This window comes from Balearica regulorum, chromosome 19 (assembly GCF_011004875.1).
Source record: "Balearica regulorum gibbericeps isolate bBalReg1 chromosome 19, bBalReg1.pri, whole genome shotgun sequence".
Taxonomy (NCBI): Eukaryota; Metazoa; Chordata; class Aves; order Gruiformes; family Gruidae; genus Balearica; species Balearica regulorum.
Window position 1 is genome coordinate 9,127,110 of NC_046202.1, and position 20,900 is coordinate 9,148,009.

The 20,900-nt window shown below is 39.6% G+C and overlaps 1 protein-coding gene across 2 annotated transcripts in view; it reads right to left on the reverse strand.

Moving 5' to 3' along the window:
• Positions 1 to 945: 945 nt before the first annotated feature.
• UBE2G1 (ubiquitin conjugating enzyme E2 G1) overlaps positions 946 to 20,900 on the reverse strand; it is a 29,095-nt gene continuing 9,140 nt past the window's right edge. For both annotated transcript variants that reach the window (XM_075771909.1, XM_075771908.1), the window contains 5 exons: positions 14,437 to 14,539; positions 11,309 to 11,406; positions 10,048 to 10,226; positions 6,371 to 6,494; positions 946 to 4,251 (listed from right to left, as the gene is read on the reverse strand). In XM_075771909.1, coding sequence (XP_075628024.1) covers positions 6,408 to 6,494; positions 10,048 to 10,226; positions 11,309 to 11,406; positions 14,437 to 14,539 — 467 coding nt within the window. In that variant the 3' untranslated portion in view covers positions 946 to 4,251; positions 6,371 to 6,407. The remainder of the gene's footprint in view (positions 4,252 to 6,370; positions 6,495 to 10,047; positions 10,227 to 11,308; positions 11,407 to 14,436; positions 14,540 to 20,900) is intronic.

A 20,900-nucleotide genomic window follows, 5' to 3' on the forward strand; every position in this document is an offset into this window, starting at 1 on the left:
AAGTGCCAACGTGGGGTTTCAATCTGGCGGGTCTCTATCGCAAAGCTATTACTTGTGTCATTGTTACTTCACTTCCTGCACATAGCGCTTTTGTTTCAGAGTCAACAGTCCTGGCAACTGGATCTGTGCCTGGAGGATAAAAACTGTAGTTGAGAGCAGGGATCGGACACGATCAAGTAACGGTGTCATCTTCTCAAGCCTTGTGTACAACATAGCTCACCACTGTGCTCATTGCACACGATCCTTCCTAGACACAACAGAAATACCAAAAGATTCTATGATGATCCAACAGCAATTTTTTGTGTTTGAAGAGCACGTTTCAAATAACTGTTTGAACACATTATGCACGGTATTGCTTTACAGGCATAGTTTTTTCCTGACTTCACCATTAAGCGATCTTTGAAAAGTTGCTCTGCCTCCTATCTCAGTTTTCTGTGCCTGCTGGATAAACAGCGAAACCAGGACTGGGCCCAGACCCAGGACAGCCACAGACTGTCGTTTCTAGACATATCATGAACCAGGATCCGTCTCATTTTTCACAGCTCAATGACAAATGTGTACGACTTTGCTACAGAGCTTACACCACTGCTTTATGGGTGCTATTGATCACCTTGAGTAACTAGTTGAATTTCTGAACAACAGAGATCAGATTTCAAACTTCTGCTATGTTTTGCATCTGGAGAATCAGCAATCTCATCTTTTGTTGAGGATTTGCCTGGGCAGGAAGCCATCTTATTACAGCCTCTCTTTAAAACCCCAGCGCCTTCTGGTTTGGGTTGAAATCACTCGTACGTGCTTCTGAAGACACGCAGAAATTGTAAGACTTGTGGTGCTCCCTGTTTGCGTTGTGATGGCACCATACCAAGAGCAGTGCACCAGATGGTACAGACGCAATAGAAAGTCCACCCCCCATCGGCCTACCAAAAAGCAAAAATACACTTATAATCACTTCAGAATTAACGTTCTCCATTTATTGATCGTCTAGTTTCAATAAGCATTTTCTAGGCATCACAGCAGGAAAGAATTTCAGAATGACAGCTTAACAGCCCTTCTGATTTTTACAAAGACCTTCTCTGATGCATAAGGGGCAGCCTGAAGAAATATAAAAAAGGAATTAGGATGGCCGTACTACTTTGATATTTATTAAAATTCCACGCTTTTCTTTTCCTTTTCCCCCAGTGATGTGGTGTTATCTGGAAAGCAGGCCACCATGTGTTGGGGGAAAAAAACAGCACAAAAACTCAGCCATAATTACAAACCTCCAGAGAACTAGAAAAAGTATAACTGATCATCCAGTATGCTGACAGCCTACATAAACCAAACTATATACAAGATCTCAAGTACAAGTGAAACTGAGTAAGAATGCTGGTTTACATCATTGTTCAACAAGCGTTGTAGTACTACTTATATGTACTGCATCCCTTCAGTGGTGTTCCTATCTTGAGGCCAAGCAGATATTTCTGGTTATATTAGTAACTGTCACAGCCAGATCCCTTTCGCATGTGGGGCAAGAGCAAACAAAAAGCCAACTGCCATCACAGAAAAGTTAAATAGGCCCTTTCTGTGCCTGCCAGGGGCTTTCTACAACCTGGACATTTGGCACCAGACCCGTAGCTGCCACTTTGAGTCACTGGGCATTAGCCATACCTGCAGCTTGGATGTCTTACCAGTATCTCACAGCTACGCTCCTTCCTTTGAATATCTGGGTCATGTGAAATCACAAACCATCTGAGTAAGCCAAACAGAAGTGGGTTTATATCTGAATAATTTAGAAAGAAGGGAACCAACACTGCTGTGGAATTAACAGTTCTTCCATACCACCAATGCAAGACTAACATTTCCAGGCCTACCCCTTAAAGAACAAACAAGCAGTGCTTCTGCAGAGCAGATGAAAAAAGTTTTAAACTATTTTGTGAGGTTTACAGATGACTCAGTTGTGAAGGATATGTGTTACTTTGGAAGACAAAACAGAGAATACTGTTGCAGCAAGTACTGATTATCTTGAATTGCTGCCAGCTCTTTAGATACACTGTGGGAAGGGAAAAGGAAGGGCAGCCTGTGGGAAGAAGTCCTCTGCTAGGTTTAGGAAAAGTAGGTTCTTCCCAATGTTCTGTTTATTGAAAGAACAGCACCATGCCACTGAGATTCTGCACAGTCCCACCTCTTCAGTAAGTGAAAAAGGGCAGCCAGCTGGTGGGCAAGAAACCTCCTCTCATGCAATTTTAGACAAGCACTCAAACGGGAACTAAAATCACCTCTTGTGTCTGGGCACTAATAGCCCTGAAGTACTGCATACATCTGCCTGCCTGAGCAGGCTAGCCAATTAAAAGCAAATTTAACTAAGGATTTCTCAAAATAATTAGTTACAAAATATGTAAATGTGGACATTAAACACATGTATGTTTATCTAAACCACCTGTAGAAAGAAGTAATACCTTTACTTGTAAGTCACCTTACACTTAATAAATGGCTTTTTTTGTCCCCTATGGCTGTCTTGCCACTAATAACTGTCATCTCCTTCCACCCCAGCCCACCCCTCAGGAAATCTGTATTATATGTCTTTTAGTATATGCGTGTCATACAGCAACCTGAAACAGAGTGCAGCCAGCTAGCAACTGAGAGTCATCTCTTAAGAAGCCTTCAGTACTAACACTGGAACTCTTCATTTATTAGTGGGTTACTCTGTGCTGTTAAAAGCTGTGGTAAACCTGTGACAGAGCAGAGAACAGTCAAGTAGTTGCAAGTTCCTTTATAAAGTTTCTTTGGTAGAAAGGTATTTCACATAGGATTGGAAAACTTGTTACCAGATACTCTGAGATTAGTATTTGCTCACTGGAGGGCCAGAGATGCTTACAATAGGAAGAAAGGTGTGTGTTTTGTTTACTTTTTAATTATTTCAGGATTAAATACAGTCTGTCAAATTCAACAAATGGTTGCTGATGTATGTTGTTGAAGATGCTCAGGCAAGTTGTGCTCCAGCTGCAGTTACCCTTCCTATTTAGATACTCAAGACAGCCAGTTTGACACATTATTATTGGAAAAAATTATATTTTGGAAGAACTCACTACAGAAGGTGACAGAATTCCAAAAAAATCAAATTACATGAAAATATACATCGCAATTTTCTTTGTACATTAGGTGAGGAAAATTCTGAAGTAGAAGGCAAAGAATATGAAGGGCCACAGAAGAGAGAAAAGGGAAAAGGAGGGAAACTATTTTTGATAACAAACCCAGAAGTTAGTTATTTGAAAGCCTACAATGTGCATGCTTGAACTCAACCTTGAGAAAAAACAAGCCTCCCCCACACACACCCCACCCCACAAACAGGCAATGAAAAAGGCAAAAAAAAATAAAATAAAATCACCCATAAAAGCAGCTCATTCCTATCTTGGACTAACTTAGTCAACTGAACTTCCAAATTAAAGCGCTCAAGTCCCTTGGAAGTTCAAAATCCAGCAGGCTGCTCAAGGGTGCTCCATGGCCAGTTTTATTGCTATACCCAATTCAAGAATATGTGCAATTGGGTTAAAAAAAGGGGTGGGAAGAAAGGGGGGAGGGGGAAGCACCTTTGAGACTACAAAGGTCATCATAAAAGAAGACACAAGGAATTGAAAGCAAATCCTTTCAGGGTTTAATTAGGAAAATTTTAAGTTCTGATGAGGGAAATAAAAGGGAGCACATTTCCAAAAAACCAAAAAATACTAAACTTTAATAAGCAAGAGATTTTAATTAAGCCTCAGTGGGTCAAAGGAAGATTAAAAGTGGAGGTGGGGGGGGGAAAAAACAACTTTATCCTAATTGGTTTTAGTTTGACATGCTTCACAAGTTGTTGGTTTGTTTCTGTGGGGTTCTGTTTGTTTGTTTTAACCGATAGGAAACAATGAATAGGGAGAGAAAAACCTGCTAAAATCTTTAGAATTTACACGATTCTACTCCTAACTACAGACAGCATTATTTGGTACAATGTGTATTTGTGGATGTACATGAACAGTATATATATTATCCGGATCATGTTGTGCTATGTACACATCTTTACAATTCTTCCTGAAGGTTAAAGCAGTTCATTAGATTTCAAAATGCGTAATCATCTTGTGTTGGCACTTGTTAGGCTCTTGTCAGCATTGATAACTGGCATGTTTTATTGCAGCCCAGTTCCAGCCAGTGTTTGCCAACTTGTAACAACAGAAGTCCAGCAATAGTTGGGTAGAGTGCAGGAAAAGAAAAACAGTGCCATGTTTCTCAATTGGAGACCTACAAAGAAATCACAGTTATTAAAATAACACTCCTCATCAGCCTCAATTACTTTAAAGATGTTCAATAGTGTTTCAAGCTCAAGGAAGATAATCATTTCTTGAACAACAACTTTACATACCTCTAAACAGAAGAAGCATAAATCCAAAATCATCACCTAAGACCTGAGTTAGTTGAGCTTGGATACACAGTATGCTGAACTATCAGACTTTCAGGCTCCTGTTACTCATGTTGCTTATCAAGTATGCAGTATGTAAACCTTCAATTATTCACACACAGGGCTAAACATTTGTAGATACATCATTTAAACTTCTGTGCATCACTTTTGTGACTGATGGATCCTGCTTCAACAGTGAAGTGCAGTACAAAAATGGCACTGCAGTGCTTCATTAAGTAATACCACCACAGCTACCAAGTCACACTGCTTGTTTGAAACCAGCTATATGGCCCCTCCTCATCCAATTCATTGCCCATCACTTACTTAAGAGGAGTCACCAGGACTTAGAAAAGCTTTTGCCTTCCAAAAAAGCAACACAGCCAATTACTGAAATATTTGTCACGCGCATTGTTTCACTATAGCCAAGTTTAACATGGCAACAGAACTGAGGTTAGTTAAGGATACTCTGGAGCGTTACTCACAGTTACTCCCTTTCTCCAAGACAGGGAAAACTGTCAGCTGCATTAACAATTCTTACATTCTAGATATAAGCAGTTGTATAAAACATTGAGTTCCTTTGTTTAGTCTTTTGATCTGTACTAAGCATTTTCATGCTTTCTCTATACTAGAGAAGTTCCATTCAATCAAAGCATTTCTGCAGAGACAATATACTGCAGTACTAGTTTGTCACAGATGAAGCTTTCTCCCACCCCCAACATCCTTACAAAAGTGTTAAGAAAGGAAGTATCTCCTGTACAACCCTGGCGAAGAAAAACTAACTAGCATTTAGTAAGCTGTTCTAGTTGTTCAGACAGTACAACCTCTTCAAACAACACAGTATCGTATTTCCCCCCACCCCGAGTTTTGTATGCTGAAGCTAACTAGTACATATGGTTTTGGGCTTCTCCAGCCAAGCGGGTCAGAGGAGTTTATTTGCCAAACCAACCATTAAGAAAGAGCAGCTTCAACATGAAGCTCTGTTTTGCTTTGAAAAGCAAAAGTGGGAAATTATTATCTAGTTGAGGAAGTTCTTCCTTGGCATACAAGGATTAAAATGACCAAAGGCCAGGTATTTAAGGGCTACGTTTTAATAGGGAGCTTTCTACAAGAGCTTATTCTTTATAAAAAAGTCCCATTAAAACTAGGATGGGATTGTTCAAATCAGAGAAAGTATCTTGAGTCAGAAGCTCACTTTTAACAGGTTGGCATAAAGTGTAATATCACATCAGCTACTCTCAGGTCAAAACTTGTCCAGGCTCTCAGATACGCTACAGTTCAGCTTCCAAGCAGAATATAGCTGGTTTTCTGAAGCTATTCCTAAGCCTTCCCCAATAAAAAGAGTTTTTCAGGCTGCTGAAGAGAAAGCACTTTTCTTGATATTATTGATGGGTAATATCTCAACTTGATCTTTTCTGATACGCTACTAGATTTTCTATTAAAATTCCCTGTAGGTACCTGAAGCAATCCTTTTCTAATGGTTCCTAACAACCTCACTGAAGTCTTATTTAAAATCTACATGCAACATGCCACCAACATCTGCAAGATAAACTACATATATATATGAACTTAAGATAGCAAGACAGGATGCTTTTAAGATTCAAACAAGTGTTCTTGACAATAATGAACATGAATCATTACTCACGTCTATTACAGCTCCAGTAACCCCTAAGCACTCTTAATAAAGCAGGATGAATACTGATAAAGAGAATTTCAACTTCTGAACAGCACAAATGCAAGAGTACTAGAGAAGTTCCCCAATCTTGACAGAAGGGGCTGTTACTGCACTTGAAAATTCTTTTAGTCTTTAGTATCGCATCCAGCCAAAGAACTCCACTGAGACCATGCATCTGAGAAGAAAGGTTTGGGTTTTTTGGCTTTTGAGGGGAAAAAAATTAGTTCAGCAACACTTAGGCAGGAAATGCTCAACTTGAGTAACTGACTTGTCTGTAGAAGGATACTTACCCTGAAAAAAGTGAAGCTACTAGCTGCTGAATAAGTGTCACTCAAAAGCAGTTTCTTGGCTTTTTCTTACACAGCGGGCAACTTTTCTTTTAAATTCTCCATTTCTGTCTTCTCTCCATTCTTTCTGTAATTGAATAGACAGCTTTCAGATGTCAGTCCTACAACAAGGTACAAGTTCTTGGAAGACTCTTGGTGCTTATGTTTACAGACATTAGCCATCTAGTCAACACCTAAATTTGCTTACAATCATTGAGTCACTGAAAACCTGTGACATTCAGGACTTTTGAAAGCTTGCTCTAGGTTTCTATGCAAGCTGCTCACAAGACAGTGAGGACGCAACCCTTCCCCCTTGGATTTTAGGCATTCTCCAAGACTAACCTGGTGGCTGCTAATATTTCACAATGTCTAGCTTGAAATCTATTCACTTCAGCCTGCAAAGCAGCAGCAAACTCCAACTGTAGACCACAGAAAATGTCTTTAACCACAGTGATGAAAAACAGTACACTGCTACTGTGGAGCCAGTAGTTATTCTGCGATTTTTAGGTCAGTTTCAACTCCCTCTCAATCTAGCCAGGACACTCCAGGATACGAATACAGAAGTGACAGTGTTCAGAAGAGGCACAGCAGTATCCTTAGAAAGAAAACACCTCCTAGTTAGATATGGCTGCAAGATATTGGCTCCATACAGAAGACCTTAACAGAAGACTCAGCACACCTATGGGGATGGTCTCTGGAACAGGGATCTGACTTCAGAACTGCATAGACAAAGATAGAGATGAACAGGAAGACAGGCAAGAGGTAAGTTTGAACGTGGAGATGTGCACACCACAGTATCACCAAAACCCACAGAAAAAAGCGCAGCCAGTTTTAAGGTTTTTGTGCCAGCCTCATGATGAGCTCAGATGAAAGCATAGGAGCTTCATACACTGTGACTAAGGCTGACATGCTGGGTACTGGCAAAGAAGTGGTGCGAAAATATGAAGAACACCTTATTTAATGGAGTAAGTTCTACAGTTCCTAGTTTTTTATATAAGCAATGTATTCTTACTGCAGGGGTGAGGGAAGGCATTTAAAAAAAAAAAGCACAAACCCACACTGTTTTACCTGAAGCAACCTATCACAAACCACCTTTTCACCCCCTACTTGGCATGAAGGTTGTACCACATTTGAGTGGGAGAAAATTAGCATAACTGGCATATCCTAACATTCACCACCTCACAGCTCACCTAGCCAGTCAGCATGTTGGAAAGCCCAGCCTGTCTTATTTATGCTTTCACTGGAAAGATAAGACTAGTAATCAATTTGTTCTTTTTCAGCAATTAATACAGCAAGCATTTGGTTCCTTCAATTGGGACATAGGACAGCTTACACAAGATGGCTTAAGGCCAAGGAAAGCATTGAATTTGTGCCCTCTTATCTTCAGATTCTTAGTTTTTGGTTACTGCCTTTTATATTTGTAGTTCTAAGCAGCAAGTATTCAGAATTGAATAGCAAGCAAAGTTTCCAATTTGACAGCAACCTCTCATCATGAACTACTGTTCTATTTGCTTCTCACAACATCTATTCAGGCTCCTGTCCTTCATTTTTCTCCCACTCCAAGAGACAGTACTCCAGCACGCATGGTTCATTTTTCCAGGAAGCGGGTATATCCCCTGCTCCTACAAAACCGCAGCCTGCCTCTAACACTTTATTCCTCTAGACTCACTTAAACCTAGAAATTAATGAAAGCAGACAAAGTATCTTTTAATAACTGTCAAATACTGTTGCTGCAGTAAACTTGTACTTTATAAACCAAGTAGAAGATGCCTTGATAGCAGCTTGGAATAAAGCACACGAGCTGCTGATTCTTCATTACATCAGTGATGCCTCAGTAGCGTCTTCACAGTTGGATTTGGATTTAAGTTTTCATTCCTTCAAGCTGGGCTAGAAAATGCTGTGTTTCCTTAAGACATTTTCAACTTCTACTCTAAGGTTTAAGAAAACTATCAATTTGTTTACCATCTAAACCAAAAAAAAAACCCCACTCGCTCCTGAAGAGGCTGGCAGAGTGGGACACACTACAGAAAGATTAGCTTTTTAGCTTGTGAGACAATAGGGAATTGACAAGCATAGCTAAAAGTATAAGCTTTCTCCAGTGTTAAGTCAGCTACATTCAACAAACATGAGTCTGTAAACTGAGGAATTCTAATTGTACTTTTAGCATTTCACTAATAACTTGTTCCTTACAGTGAGCTCAGGTTTGCCAGCAAAAGACGTCCATGTGTCCTGGGTATTTGTTTCCACCAGTAACGTGGCTCAAGAAGGTGAGGTCTGACACTCAAGAGAATGTTAAATGGGGGAATTCTTCACTACAACATTTTGTGTTTGTTTTTCTTACCATTAAATTTGTTCCACATGAGACTATTCCCATGATGATTTTTCAGCAGAGCTCAACCACCTTTGGAAATGCTAACAGCATAGTAGATCAAAGGCTTCAAGAAAATAAACTCCCACCCACTTTGGGAAGGTATAGCTAGCTTGACAGAGCAGGTTAAGATGCAAAGTTTTCTAGAAGCATCTTCTGATTACCATCTCCCTTTTCCTCACTACTCCAGTTAAAGACCTAAAACTTCTCTTTTGGGAGAGGATATCACGTTTGTCACTGCTAAACTGCAATTCTAGAGTAATTAAAGTATGTTGGCATATCTCAGACAAATGGGACCTGAAGTCTGTTCCCCTGCTCCCCTCAGATCTGAGAATTTTTTCCCTCCCCACCACAAATAGTTATTAGTCTAATTGCTATTCTGCTATAAACGAACCTCTTCTAGAGAGCTGATAGCTGTGTTTATACACCCACGCAGAACAGGCCATGCTCCAGAAACACTATGCTGCATGAAACTCATATCACTTATGACAGAATCCTTACTGCAGATTAACCCTGGTCTTTGACTACAAACCAGGCCACTCCTCCTCACTCAGCCATTCTAGTCTGGGACAACACTTCCTCCAGAGCTGAAGGCCGGGTGCCCGGTGAAGCTTTCAAATCCACTCTCAAAGCACAGACCTACACAGTCAAACCTACTGCTTTAATCCATGATCTGGGAAGACTGCTGTAGAACAGCAGATGCAGAACATCCCAATATAATTATACTGAGGAACACCACCATGTTTTCCCCTTTCATTCAAATCAATACATCTGTTAACAATTTATATGATTTCCAAAACAAAAATTTTGGTGCATTATACTAATAACATATTAGGAACCAAAAAAGGTTCCAGAATACGTTAACTTGTGCAGCTAAACTTAATGGCAGTTTTAACTGCCATGTGTATATAGCCACACAGGATTTTACAGCCAGCTTCATTGAATTTTAAGACTAAAGGAGTTAAAGTTTATCCATTTAGTACCTCTGTGCACAAGTTATTTACTATAAAAGCATCATTGCATAGGAGAAATTAAACCACTGCCTATGAAATTTGACAGCATCTTTCCTTTGCAATCCAAGAAATTTCCCAAGGCTTAATTAGTAATTCTGTTTCACAACATGACTGCTTTTCCCAACAAAAAGGTAGCCTTAGCCTGTGATATAAAACATTCTTCCAAAAGTTATGTACTGTTTGTCAAACTAGAAGCAAAACTCCACTGCAAGTTTAGGTTTCTACACTGAAAACAATTGGTGGACCAAGAAAAATCTTACCGCTGCATCAACATTAGCAGGAGAATCACCATTGGGATCTGCCAGCATAGAAATAACACTAATCATTATAGTTTCCACTGTGTGAATGGGAAGCCAGCGTTCCTCAGGTTTTTCATAGCCATATTTGTCTTCTCCAGGCTCATGAAGAATTGAAATGCAGACATCGCCATTCTTGTCAACTACAAAATAGAACAAGGCATATTTCAGTAATGAACAACATGCTGGCATTTCCTCAGGATAGTTATGGAACCGTTCATCTTCACTCCAGCTAGTCTGAAAACACGTTAGTGAAGACATTTTATAAAAAGGAAAGTAATTAACTATTACAGAACTCAATCTGTAATAAATAGGGCTTGGTGGAAGTCTATTATTCTGCCTGGACTTCAGGCAGAGAGGGCACAGGGGGAGGAAGAACGTAATTCTAACATCATGCTGCAACTTTCAAGACTATTTAGATAGGCTTCCACTACAGCTTTTTCTGTTAAGTTCAGCAAACTAGAGTGATTTTTTTTTTTCCCCCACAACAACAGCATCAGCTGGATATTACTGCAATATATTGGAATATGATTTAAGCTGCTGGAATTAGAAACTGCCAGGCAAGTACTCTGATATTTCCACAGCTGAAACTGACACGGCATCAAAATATTCCTCTGTCCCTTATGATGGGAGCACGGTGCTGGTCTCCTCCCAGCTTTCAACCTCTACAATTACAATAACAACTTCAGAAACTGAAGAGCATTCCTCCTTCCCAGTAAGAAACTTCTTCCATTTTATTTACTTTCCATCTGTGTCCAGCAGTCCATAAGTAAATGAAACATTAGGAGTCATCTTTGGAGGGACTAAAATATGCTGTTATTTCCTTTCACGCTTCACCAGAGGAGGACAACCTTGGGCCTTCTGTATTGAACTGCCAAGTTAGTAATACTAAGATGAAATATTTGAAGGTATAACAAAAGGCAGCTATGGAAGGCAAGCTTCTCCTCAGATCAGAATTCCATGCTTCGGGAAAAAAAAAATCCCTGAACAGTTACCAAGAATTCAAGAAGCTACTTTCAGTAGCTTCTGAAAAATACTTTAGGAGCAGTCTCTCAGAGCAGCACTATTAAAAATTCTGCCATGGTTATTACTTCTTTATGAAGTAAAGATGGCAAAGTAAACACAGAGTTTCATATTTCTAACATGAACAGAAGTGTATTTATTTGTCTTCACTGCATTTTAGTTCTTAATTGCAAAATGAAATTGAAACTTTGACATTTCTTACCATTCGGATGCCAGATTTCTGTGATGAATTTCATTTTTGGCGGCCTCAGTGGATAGTCTTTTGGAAAAGTAAGATGAGCCTTGAAAACACCACCTTCACTGGGGAATCAAAAATATCTTAGTAGAGTTTCTTGTAAGCTTAAGCTGAAGATTGGAACTTACTGATATATCAAAAGCTCTAAGTTTACCCCTCACACAGCTTAACATCATGTTAGTAATTAACAGTACCATCATTTCCATACGCAATGCAAAGAGTTTCTACATTGAGAAGATCCTTTCACAGGATACTGCCAGTTCCCCAGTACTGTATCTTTTTTAGAATTAGGATGATGTTCCAGAGGGTAAAAAAACCCAACATACACACACAAAAAAGTAAAAAAAAATGCCAAGGAATTCACCATCTGGAATTACAGCTTACTTTTTTTCCTCCCAGTACATTTAGTAACAGCAGAAAGAGATATTGCCAGTAACTCCCTTTCTCAAGTACAGCCCAGTAGATACCTGTTTATCTTCCTCCTTTAGACACCTCAGTCCTAATTTCTTGATACCAGTCTGCAGCAGTGTACCTCAGTGAAAAGTTACACAAAGCTTTCTAAGTTGTGCCTACAGCATTACTTTGTAAAAAAGACTTCCAATACTACCTTTCAACACTAAGCTAAAGAACTCAGACATGAAAGTGAGGTGTTCTGCATTAGTTACCCACTAATCTGGAAAACAATAATAAACAAGACACACCCATTTTTATGTGGGGTTACAGGCCCATATATTAATTAATGTAACAGTTTGTTAGTTGGGTGGTTTTTTTTTTAAAAATAACTAGATTTCAATATCTGGGAATAGTCCCTTTTGAAAAATGTGAAGGCCTATATTAAATGGAAAGCCTTATGGATGAAATACTTCACTAATACAAGGGCAGTAACAGGGCAAACGTTACAGTAATTTCTTGTAATTGAAATTTGTAAAAAACTTGAAATTGCAAAGGCAGATACTACAAAAACTGGAACCTGACCTCCAAAAGGTGGCACGAGATGTGCAGTATGACAAGCTACTCCTCAGTAGCCATGCAGACAAAAGAGTTGGTGTAGAAAAGACAAAGCCATTCAGTGCAATTCCCCCCCTGCATTTGTAAAGGACTAGGAGCCAGTATCCAAAGCCTACAGGCTACTGAGAAAATAACAAGTTTTACCACCACTAACTAAAGATGTGCAATTCTAGCAAGTGTCTCAAGAAATCCCCAAACTCCAAAAGCACTAGATCTAAGCAACTAGGCTCTTAAAATAAAGCAGCTGAGGGGGTCTGAACCCACAGCATTTGTTTCCCACAAGTTTTTGAGAAGGCAGGCAGTTTTCAATGGATTCTTGATCCTGGGAAGGGTAAGAATTCCAGAAACACTGTCTATTTTAACATCCAACTCTCCTTTGCCTTGACTAGTATGGATTACATTTGTTGCTAGCCCCAAACCAGTTAACAAAACTTACTTTCGAAGTTCTTCTTTCCCTTCTTAAAGGAGCAGATCCTAAAGCTACTAGACAGTACGACATACCTGGATGCCCCTCGTCAACTATATATAAATACAGCTCTTTAATTGGATACACATTAGAAACCAGTTAATGAAGTACAGCTGTCAATTAAGGGAGGTCAGTGCCATTTTTAGCAATATTCCTGACAAAGGGGTCTCTGTCAGTAGAGTCATGCACTGAGTCCAAAGTCTTTTTAGATAAACTCAGAATAAAGTGCGACCAGGAATGAGACTAAAGCTTGAAAGTTTTGAACGGCCTGGTTAAATTAAACAATTATGTTCTACTGTCATCATAAAACAGACCGGGGAGGAAGGATTCAGTATAATACTACCTTGAAAAGCAGTAACTAGGGACTGGAACAGAAGAGCTTCTTATCTAAAAAGCCTCAAAACAAGCCCAGCACCTTATTAAAGTGGGGAAAAAAATGCTATTGCAATTTTTAACATATAATAAGAGGTTGAACTAGAAGCAGTATTTCTTTACTGACAGTATTGATAAGATGGCCATGAGAACTTAATGGAACTACAAGACTGTTCAAAAGAGGTCAACACAAGTTGGAGAATTCATCTCATGCAAGACTTGAGAATCACAATGTAGTGAGCTTGAGGAGAAGCAAAGCAACTTGATTACTGTCCTTAAGTACTTATTCAGAAGTCTGCAGACAGAGACATACAACAACTTCATGTTGGAACTAAAACTGACCTCAAGTAAATGTCACTAGGCTTTCTGTATCAGTAATTTATCACTGGAACAGCTTAATGAAGTAGAACAGAGTTCATCTTCAAGAGCTACACTTTAAACTGATCTCTTCTGGGCATAGAACCTTTTTCCAGGAGCTAGAGTATATGATCCTATATAACATCTATGAGAAAGAAATCTCTCTCACAATTAGCCAGAGTTTTTTAAAAAAAAAAACAACACACAAACAAAAAAATCCAACACCACCACATTGCATGTGCCAGAGTGCTTCAAGTATAAAGCAGTACAAAACCACAGTGAACTTAAAGTCTAGGAAAAGAAGTTACTGTATGAACTCCATAGTTTTGCATTCAAATGCCAATTAAAGAACCCAGTCCTTAGGATAAGGATACAACCTTTTTACAGTCCACGGTGCAAGGTTTGCCAACAATTCAAATTTGATCAACAATGAAGTACTCTAAGTCACACTAGGAAGTTCTCCCATCTCAGAGTGACAGGATTTGAGGCTAATTCTATGGCCTGCTGTAGTTTTCCTACAATCACCAGCATGAAGTTGTAATGGTTTAGAACTGTACTATCAGCTAAACTAGAGCCTCACAGCAGTAACAACAAATAATGGATTATTACCTGCCTTACTTAAATGCATAAGAAAACAGAAGCTGCCTCTAAGCATAGCCTATTCTCATTTCTACACAAGTACAAAGGGATCAGTGTTGCATTTTCCCAGGGAAGCAAAGCAGTTCAGAACTTCTATATAGCAAATTCAGCTATTTACAGGTATTTTACTAGCAACAGAACAGCATTACCTAACTTGGTCAGTATGAAGATTTAGGTTAACTTCTCACTTAGACCAAACTAGAACTAGTAAATCCAAGTTCACTTAAGTTTCTGTATAAGCATCAGTACTTACTATAGTGTATCTGGAGGACCAATAATAAGGACTTCCCATCGATAAAGATCATTGTCATCTATTAAGCCCGCTGAAAAGCCTTCCACTGGATTTTTGTTGAGCTCTGTGTAGGAAAAAGAATTTAAGAATGACTTTAGGTGTCTGATACACATTTGCTGTTTTTGCTCATGCCTCTATATGTGACCAAAAAACCCCCATGACTTTCAGTGATTTGGCACGTGCTGATGGACTTATGGCCTGGGTGCGTATCCTCAGCTCCCTACCGCACATAACAGCATGCTGCCAGAGATGAGACCCACACTCTGACTCTAAAACTAAGTACATCATGAGAAGAAGGGCCAAAATAACTCAGAACTGCAGAACATGGTCTCCTAATCTAGATACCAATAGGTGTATATACAAGTCAGAAAACAGATTTTTCTACTAATAAAAAAGCCATACTGCTTTATAAGAACCCTGAGGAGACAGATTAAAGTCTATCTTTAACTCTAGAAAATGTTAACAGAAGAACAAAGTCACACTATGCTTTTATTTGAAACTAACATCCTACTTCCCTTAAGTGATTTTTTTCAATCTGAAAGCATTTGAGACCTGTGCCCAGTGCATTCCAGAGATAATGATTTACTATGTTCTGAACTACTAGAAGAAAGCATAGAAGATAAGCTGTTATGCTGTTTAGGCTTGGGGTTTTTTTATTTTTTCCTTTTGTTTCAGTTTTATCCACTAGTGATAAGCAATAGAGGATTTTATGTTTATAGGCTACTTCATATAGTTACTGGCAGATAGAAGGCTTATCTGGAAATAGCTGTGCAGCAGTCCAACCTAGATGTAGACTCCACTGAGTTTCTGTTTTCAGCCTGCTCCAGGAAAAAGCATAAGAGTTGGAAATAAATACCTCAAATGAGTTCTGCCTAAAATTCAACTTGGGGGTGGGGGTGGCAGAGAACATCTCTTAAGCAATACCTTCAGGTCAAAACCTAATTTAAATGCCATATTGAAATTCCTGATTCAGCATTTCCAACAGTACATACAAAGTCCTGACAGATCTTGGGTATTTAGGACAGGGGAAAGGGAGAAAGAGTTATTCCTTCAACTGGTTGGTTACTTCCAGATTAAGTTAGGGATTTTTTTTGTTTTGTTTTACAATGACTACTGCACTTATTTTAAATCCTGTCAGACATTATACAGCCCTCATTATTATATTCTGCAGTACAGTTAATCTACATATTCCCTTATCTGTAAATCCAATAGCTGTATTTTGTGTTGATTTCTAGGCATTACAGACTTAAGCTCAGAGGTCTTTATAATGCCCTCAGGTACATGCAGAAGAACTTCAAGTGAGGGGCTTATACCTTTATTGAGAAAAGGCTACCATTAGGTCCAAACTGATTTGCCCATAAGCTTGCAGTCACTGTTTGCCAGTTAAGTTATTAACTATGAAAAGCATGGTTTAAAAAAAAAAAAAAAAACCAAGAAGAATCAATTCAAGTCCTACAAAGGAGAGTTTAAGTCCATATGAGGAAAAGAAAGCGTTCAGCTCACACGAAGGACCAACGTCCTGAAGAGCTAGATAGCAGGAATACCAACTTTGGCCATTGGTAATTCAGAGTCAAGTTTATCCGCATAGATGACTCAATGCTTAAATCTCAAGAAATGCGTTGGAAGGGATTTTCTTAGAAGCTACTCAGTAGGGGTTCAGTCAACAGATGAAGTCAACCATTCATTCTCCAAGTTGCAGGACAAAGACTTAGGTACTGAACCAAATCATGTTTTCTCAAGACAATGCCTGAAACTAGAGGTAATATCACAGGCTATTTAACCAAGACACAAGCTTCAAAACCGACAAACTACAGCATGGCCACACCTCCACTAAGCAGACTGGTTTCATAGATGCCAGAGGGCATCTATGAAACTTTGTGGCAACAGCTGCATGAGCTTGAGTAACAGTTCTATTTAATTTTAGGTGAAAAGGGCAGAGAGACTAGGTGTGCGTCTCACATGAAGTCAGGATTCACCAGTCCCCTACTACCTCCCTACCACAGATACTCCTCGGGCATCAGCTACTAAAAGTTCCAACACATTAGTAGTTGAATATACCTGCTTTTTCATGCAGGATTTTATAAAAATATCTATTGCTTGTGCAAAAGAGCCACCTCTGTTCAGAACACTTAAGTCATCCTTTTGGATATTGTATTAGTATTGTAATACAGAATATCCAGTATAACTACAGAAGTCAACAGAAAGAGCACAAATATTAAGTTTCAGTATCTTACCTTAAGACTTTCAAATCTGAATTTAAGCCTCCAGAACACAAGTTCCCTCATTTCTGCATTTCCACAGGGAAAAAACGGTTTATGCCAAGTTCGGTGTAAACTGCTATAACTCAAGCTACTCACATTTAGCTTCCTTATTGTTTGCTAGTTATCACTTCTCACTGATAAGACTAAATAAGCCTGCCAGAAGTTAAGACTCTGGCAAATTCAGCATGCTTCTCTCTAAATATGCCACGCTATTTTCAACCCAACATACACATTTTCTTCTCTATTTCTTAATTCATGCTATTTCCATTTATTTTTGCATCTGTCTCAGCCTCCAAATAACTTTTTTTATCCTTAATTCCTTTGAAACATTTTTCATGTACTTATTCCCAATGAAAGCCAGCTCTTACACTCTGACTCATACCTAAGACTTTGCAGCACTATATTGCAAGAGATCTTGTGAGAAGGAATAAGATTGCTGAATGCCAACTCTTGTAATGCAGAAAGCCTGTAAACTGTATGAAGGGGACAGTCATTGACAAAAATCTTCCAGCAGTTATGGAAATTTGCTCAGTGGATGTCTCCTATAAAGCAAATTATGATGTTACGTCTTTTAAAGGAGGTCTCTGCTTGTAAAAGGTTCTCATTTTCCTTCCACGGTAGCAATACTGAAGCATAGTTCTAATAGCTACTGCTTGCACAAGTACTTTGAGGTAAAACAATGGATATAAGCTCAGGCACCTTCTCCACTAGAGGTATTTAGAATTACCACAGGTGAGTTAAATAATCTGGATGGAAAAAGGTCATTTTATGATAAACTGAACATCAACTAATGGCTAGTTGACAGACAAAAAAGGAAATCTCAGCAAAGTTTTGCACTAGGACATGAAAAACATCATCCTTGGCTGCTTTACCATGGATAGCTAAGAGCTGCTTACTTGTTAAAACTTGCAAACACCGAAGCCTAGGGTTTGTTTGATTTGGTTCCCCCCCCCCCCATATAGCCAATGCTGCAGATCAGAAAAGTTAACTAGTGGTACCATCTATCTCTTCACGAGTTGAAACTCACACAGTAGCGAAATCCATGCACCAAAATCCCAAATGAATAGCAATGCTAATATAGCAAGAAAGCAGCGTGCGCACACATACACGCACTATGCTCACAGGAGTCAGCTGCTAGGCAGAGGGACTTCTGCCCACCAACCAGAGCCTCTAGTGACACTGACACTGCGCTCAAGAAAATGAGACACCTGTTCTCTGCATCTGTCATTTCTACCAACTACAGTAGTTAACTCCTTGTAGCCTGAACAGGAGTTTTCCCAAGATGAACACATGGATGGCAAGTATGCTTCATAAAGCAAAGGATTCAATTCCCTCCCCCAGGCAGGGAGAGGGAACAAGCCCTTTGTGCAGGTCCTCTACAAAGCCCTGTTGAAGAGCTAGCCTACAAGTCCTGGAAAAGCAGAGAAGTCAGACACCTCTGAAGAACTGAATCCCTCCATGTTATTTTTTCAAGACTTAGTTTTCCTTTGAGATTTCTTGTTTAGCTAAAGATATCCTGTACTTTTTAAATGCAAATGAGTATATTAACACATTTCTGTCATGTCCATGCCTAAATAAGTGCAATTTACTTGCTACTATATATTACACACCATGGTTCAGTATTTCTGCCAATATTTTTTGCATTTCTGATTTTTTTTTCCCCCCTAAGAAGAGAAATTTCTCTTATTAAACTAGTTCTTACATTGACTCTGGAAGCAGTTTCAGGTAGAGTCCTTTGCAGCTCAAGCAGCAGCTGACAGCCAAAGCAGCACAAACCTGGACAGCAGCCAAGGAGCAACATACCAGGAAAGAATCCTGTGGCTGCTTATAAATTAGACATTCAGTGCCTTTAATCCCAGTCCCAAATCAATATGTGACTTGGGAGATGAGGAAGACTACAGTCCCATAATCCAACAGAGCTGTTTAAGTCCAGAACTGACTTTAATGGCCAATGCCTTGTCTCCCGCATGATCTGCCAACACAACACAGTGCTCCTTTAGTGGTTTAGCTCTTACTAGAGCAGAACTAAGCTACCATTGCCTTAAACTTGAGCCAACACACTACCATAAGCTGTGCTTCCAGTTTCAGTGTTTAGTCGACACCAAGCTACTGATGTTCCCACACTCACTAAAACTGCCTTTATATAAGCCAAGAGACTTTCACCAATCCAAAAGCAATACGGCGTCAACAAAAATGACTAAGCAGAAACAGCCCCATGGCTACATGCAGCAGCTATGTACGGCATCTAAACTTTTCAGCTTGACGTTTTACCCAGCCAGCCACTGCATGTGAACACTTCAGAGTATTTTAAGCTACATTACAGAACAAAGCTTTCAAAAATATAAGCTTCTACATTATTTTTAATAGCAGCCTCTTCAGTAAGTTATACAGTGGTTGAGTTTTGTACAGTCAGTGGACTGAGTCCAGCACAAAAAAAAAAAAGAGACAGGACAGCCCAAATCCTAGTTAAGGCTTCTGGAGAAATCATCTAAGCTGACTTACATGCAGTTCCCAGAACAAACAGGTATGGGCCATATCAGAGCTTTACATTTGCTATGCATTAGGCTTGTTTTTCTTGGTTGCCTTTTGTGACTCTCAGCATTAGTTCAGGAGCTTCTAACGACTGTACAGACTGAAAATCCTTGTTCTAGACTCTACTTCTCCATACCCCAAACCATGACTTCCATGTAGTTTTATTACCTAACTGAGGTCAGTTAAGATGTCCAAGACTTTCCTTTCTGCCTGCATACCCAGCTGTAAGTCTATGATTCCAGAAGATTAGGGCTGAGATAATGGTGAGTTAACATGATCTCCTTGTAAAGATGCATTTGCAGAGCTCTCCATATTACCTACTTTCATCATGTTCTGTCTTACTCCACAAGCTCATCCAAAAAGTTCTGACAAAAGTTAATACAAGATATGCACACGCTCCTGGTAGCCACTTTGGCAGTGACAAATAAGATAGCAATTAAGACAAAGCAGTTTTAGCCTCAGAAGGACGCTGTAATTATTTTGGAGTGAGACTGAAGCAGTAAAGCCAAACCTGTCTTAGAGAGCTCTACCAGCCAGTTCAGTAACAGCTCTAGATTTGACTCCTAACTTTAGCCTGGCAACTAATTTCCAGTGTTCCATGCGTCACCCCCCGTTGATAAGGGCAGCATTACAGACTTCTACAAATCTAATTTTCTTCTCAGTTCAGAGAATTTGTAGGGAGGGTTGTATAATTAGCATTAACAGGCTCACAGAAATCATCTCAGTGCAGTGCTACACAGCTTCATCAACATGCTTCGCTTGCCGTCTCCTCAGCTACACCCATAGAGCCTTCCAAGGATTTGCACAGCACAGCAGGCTTTGGAAGGATGGAGGAGAAGGCTGGGGGCTTCTTGCTTAATTTTTAATTTTACTCCCATCAACTTCCTAGTCAGGGCCACAGGTCAGCTCTGCAAACAAGAGGACAGCAGCACTAGCCCAAAGTGAAGAGTCAGAAGCTCCTATAACTGCCACTATGGGTCTGGGGATTAAGGTTACAGTAGACTACAGTACAGAGAAATTTGACTAGATAGAGACTAAAATTCTTTTACTAGTAAGGTGTAACTATTTTAGACATAAGCTAAGAATCAGGTTTCTTGGTTGCTGTCCTGGTTTCAGTAAAACCATGACAGTTGTCTATGTTCTGTAGCTCCATGTTCACATGAGTTGCAGCATACCCAAAGACAGCTGAAAGTTCAGGTTAGCTATTTAGTTGAAAACTGACCCTTAACACACTAATCAGAAGCAAGTCTTTGGTACTGTCTTGGTTCTTAAGGGACTATGGGAACTCCTTAAGTCTGTTGAGATGGCCACTGATAGGTATTGTCAATACTCCTTTAGACATTGCTCTCAACTTAGAGGTCTCAAACTCAGCTCTCACGCAGTTTCAATTAGGCCACAGATAGCCAGCTACCAATCTGACCTGGCAACCCAGTTTACTTAGCCCACAATCTGCTCCCATGCACCATTTTACCTGATAGTTGTAGAGACAGGCAAGAATAGGGATGACCTATTTTGAGACATTTTCTTTCTGTACCACTCTTCGTAGAAGCCTTCTGTGTACACACACTCAAGCCAGTCCTTTTCCAACATCCCACACTTACCATACACAAGAGGAAGGTCTCTTTCCCCCTC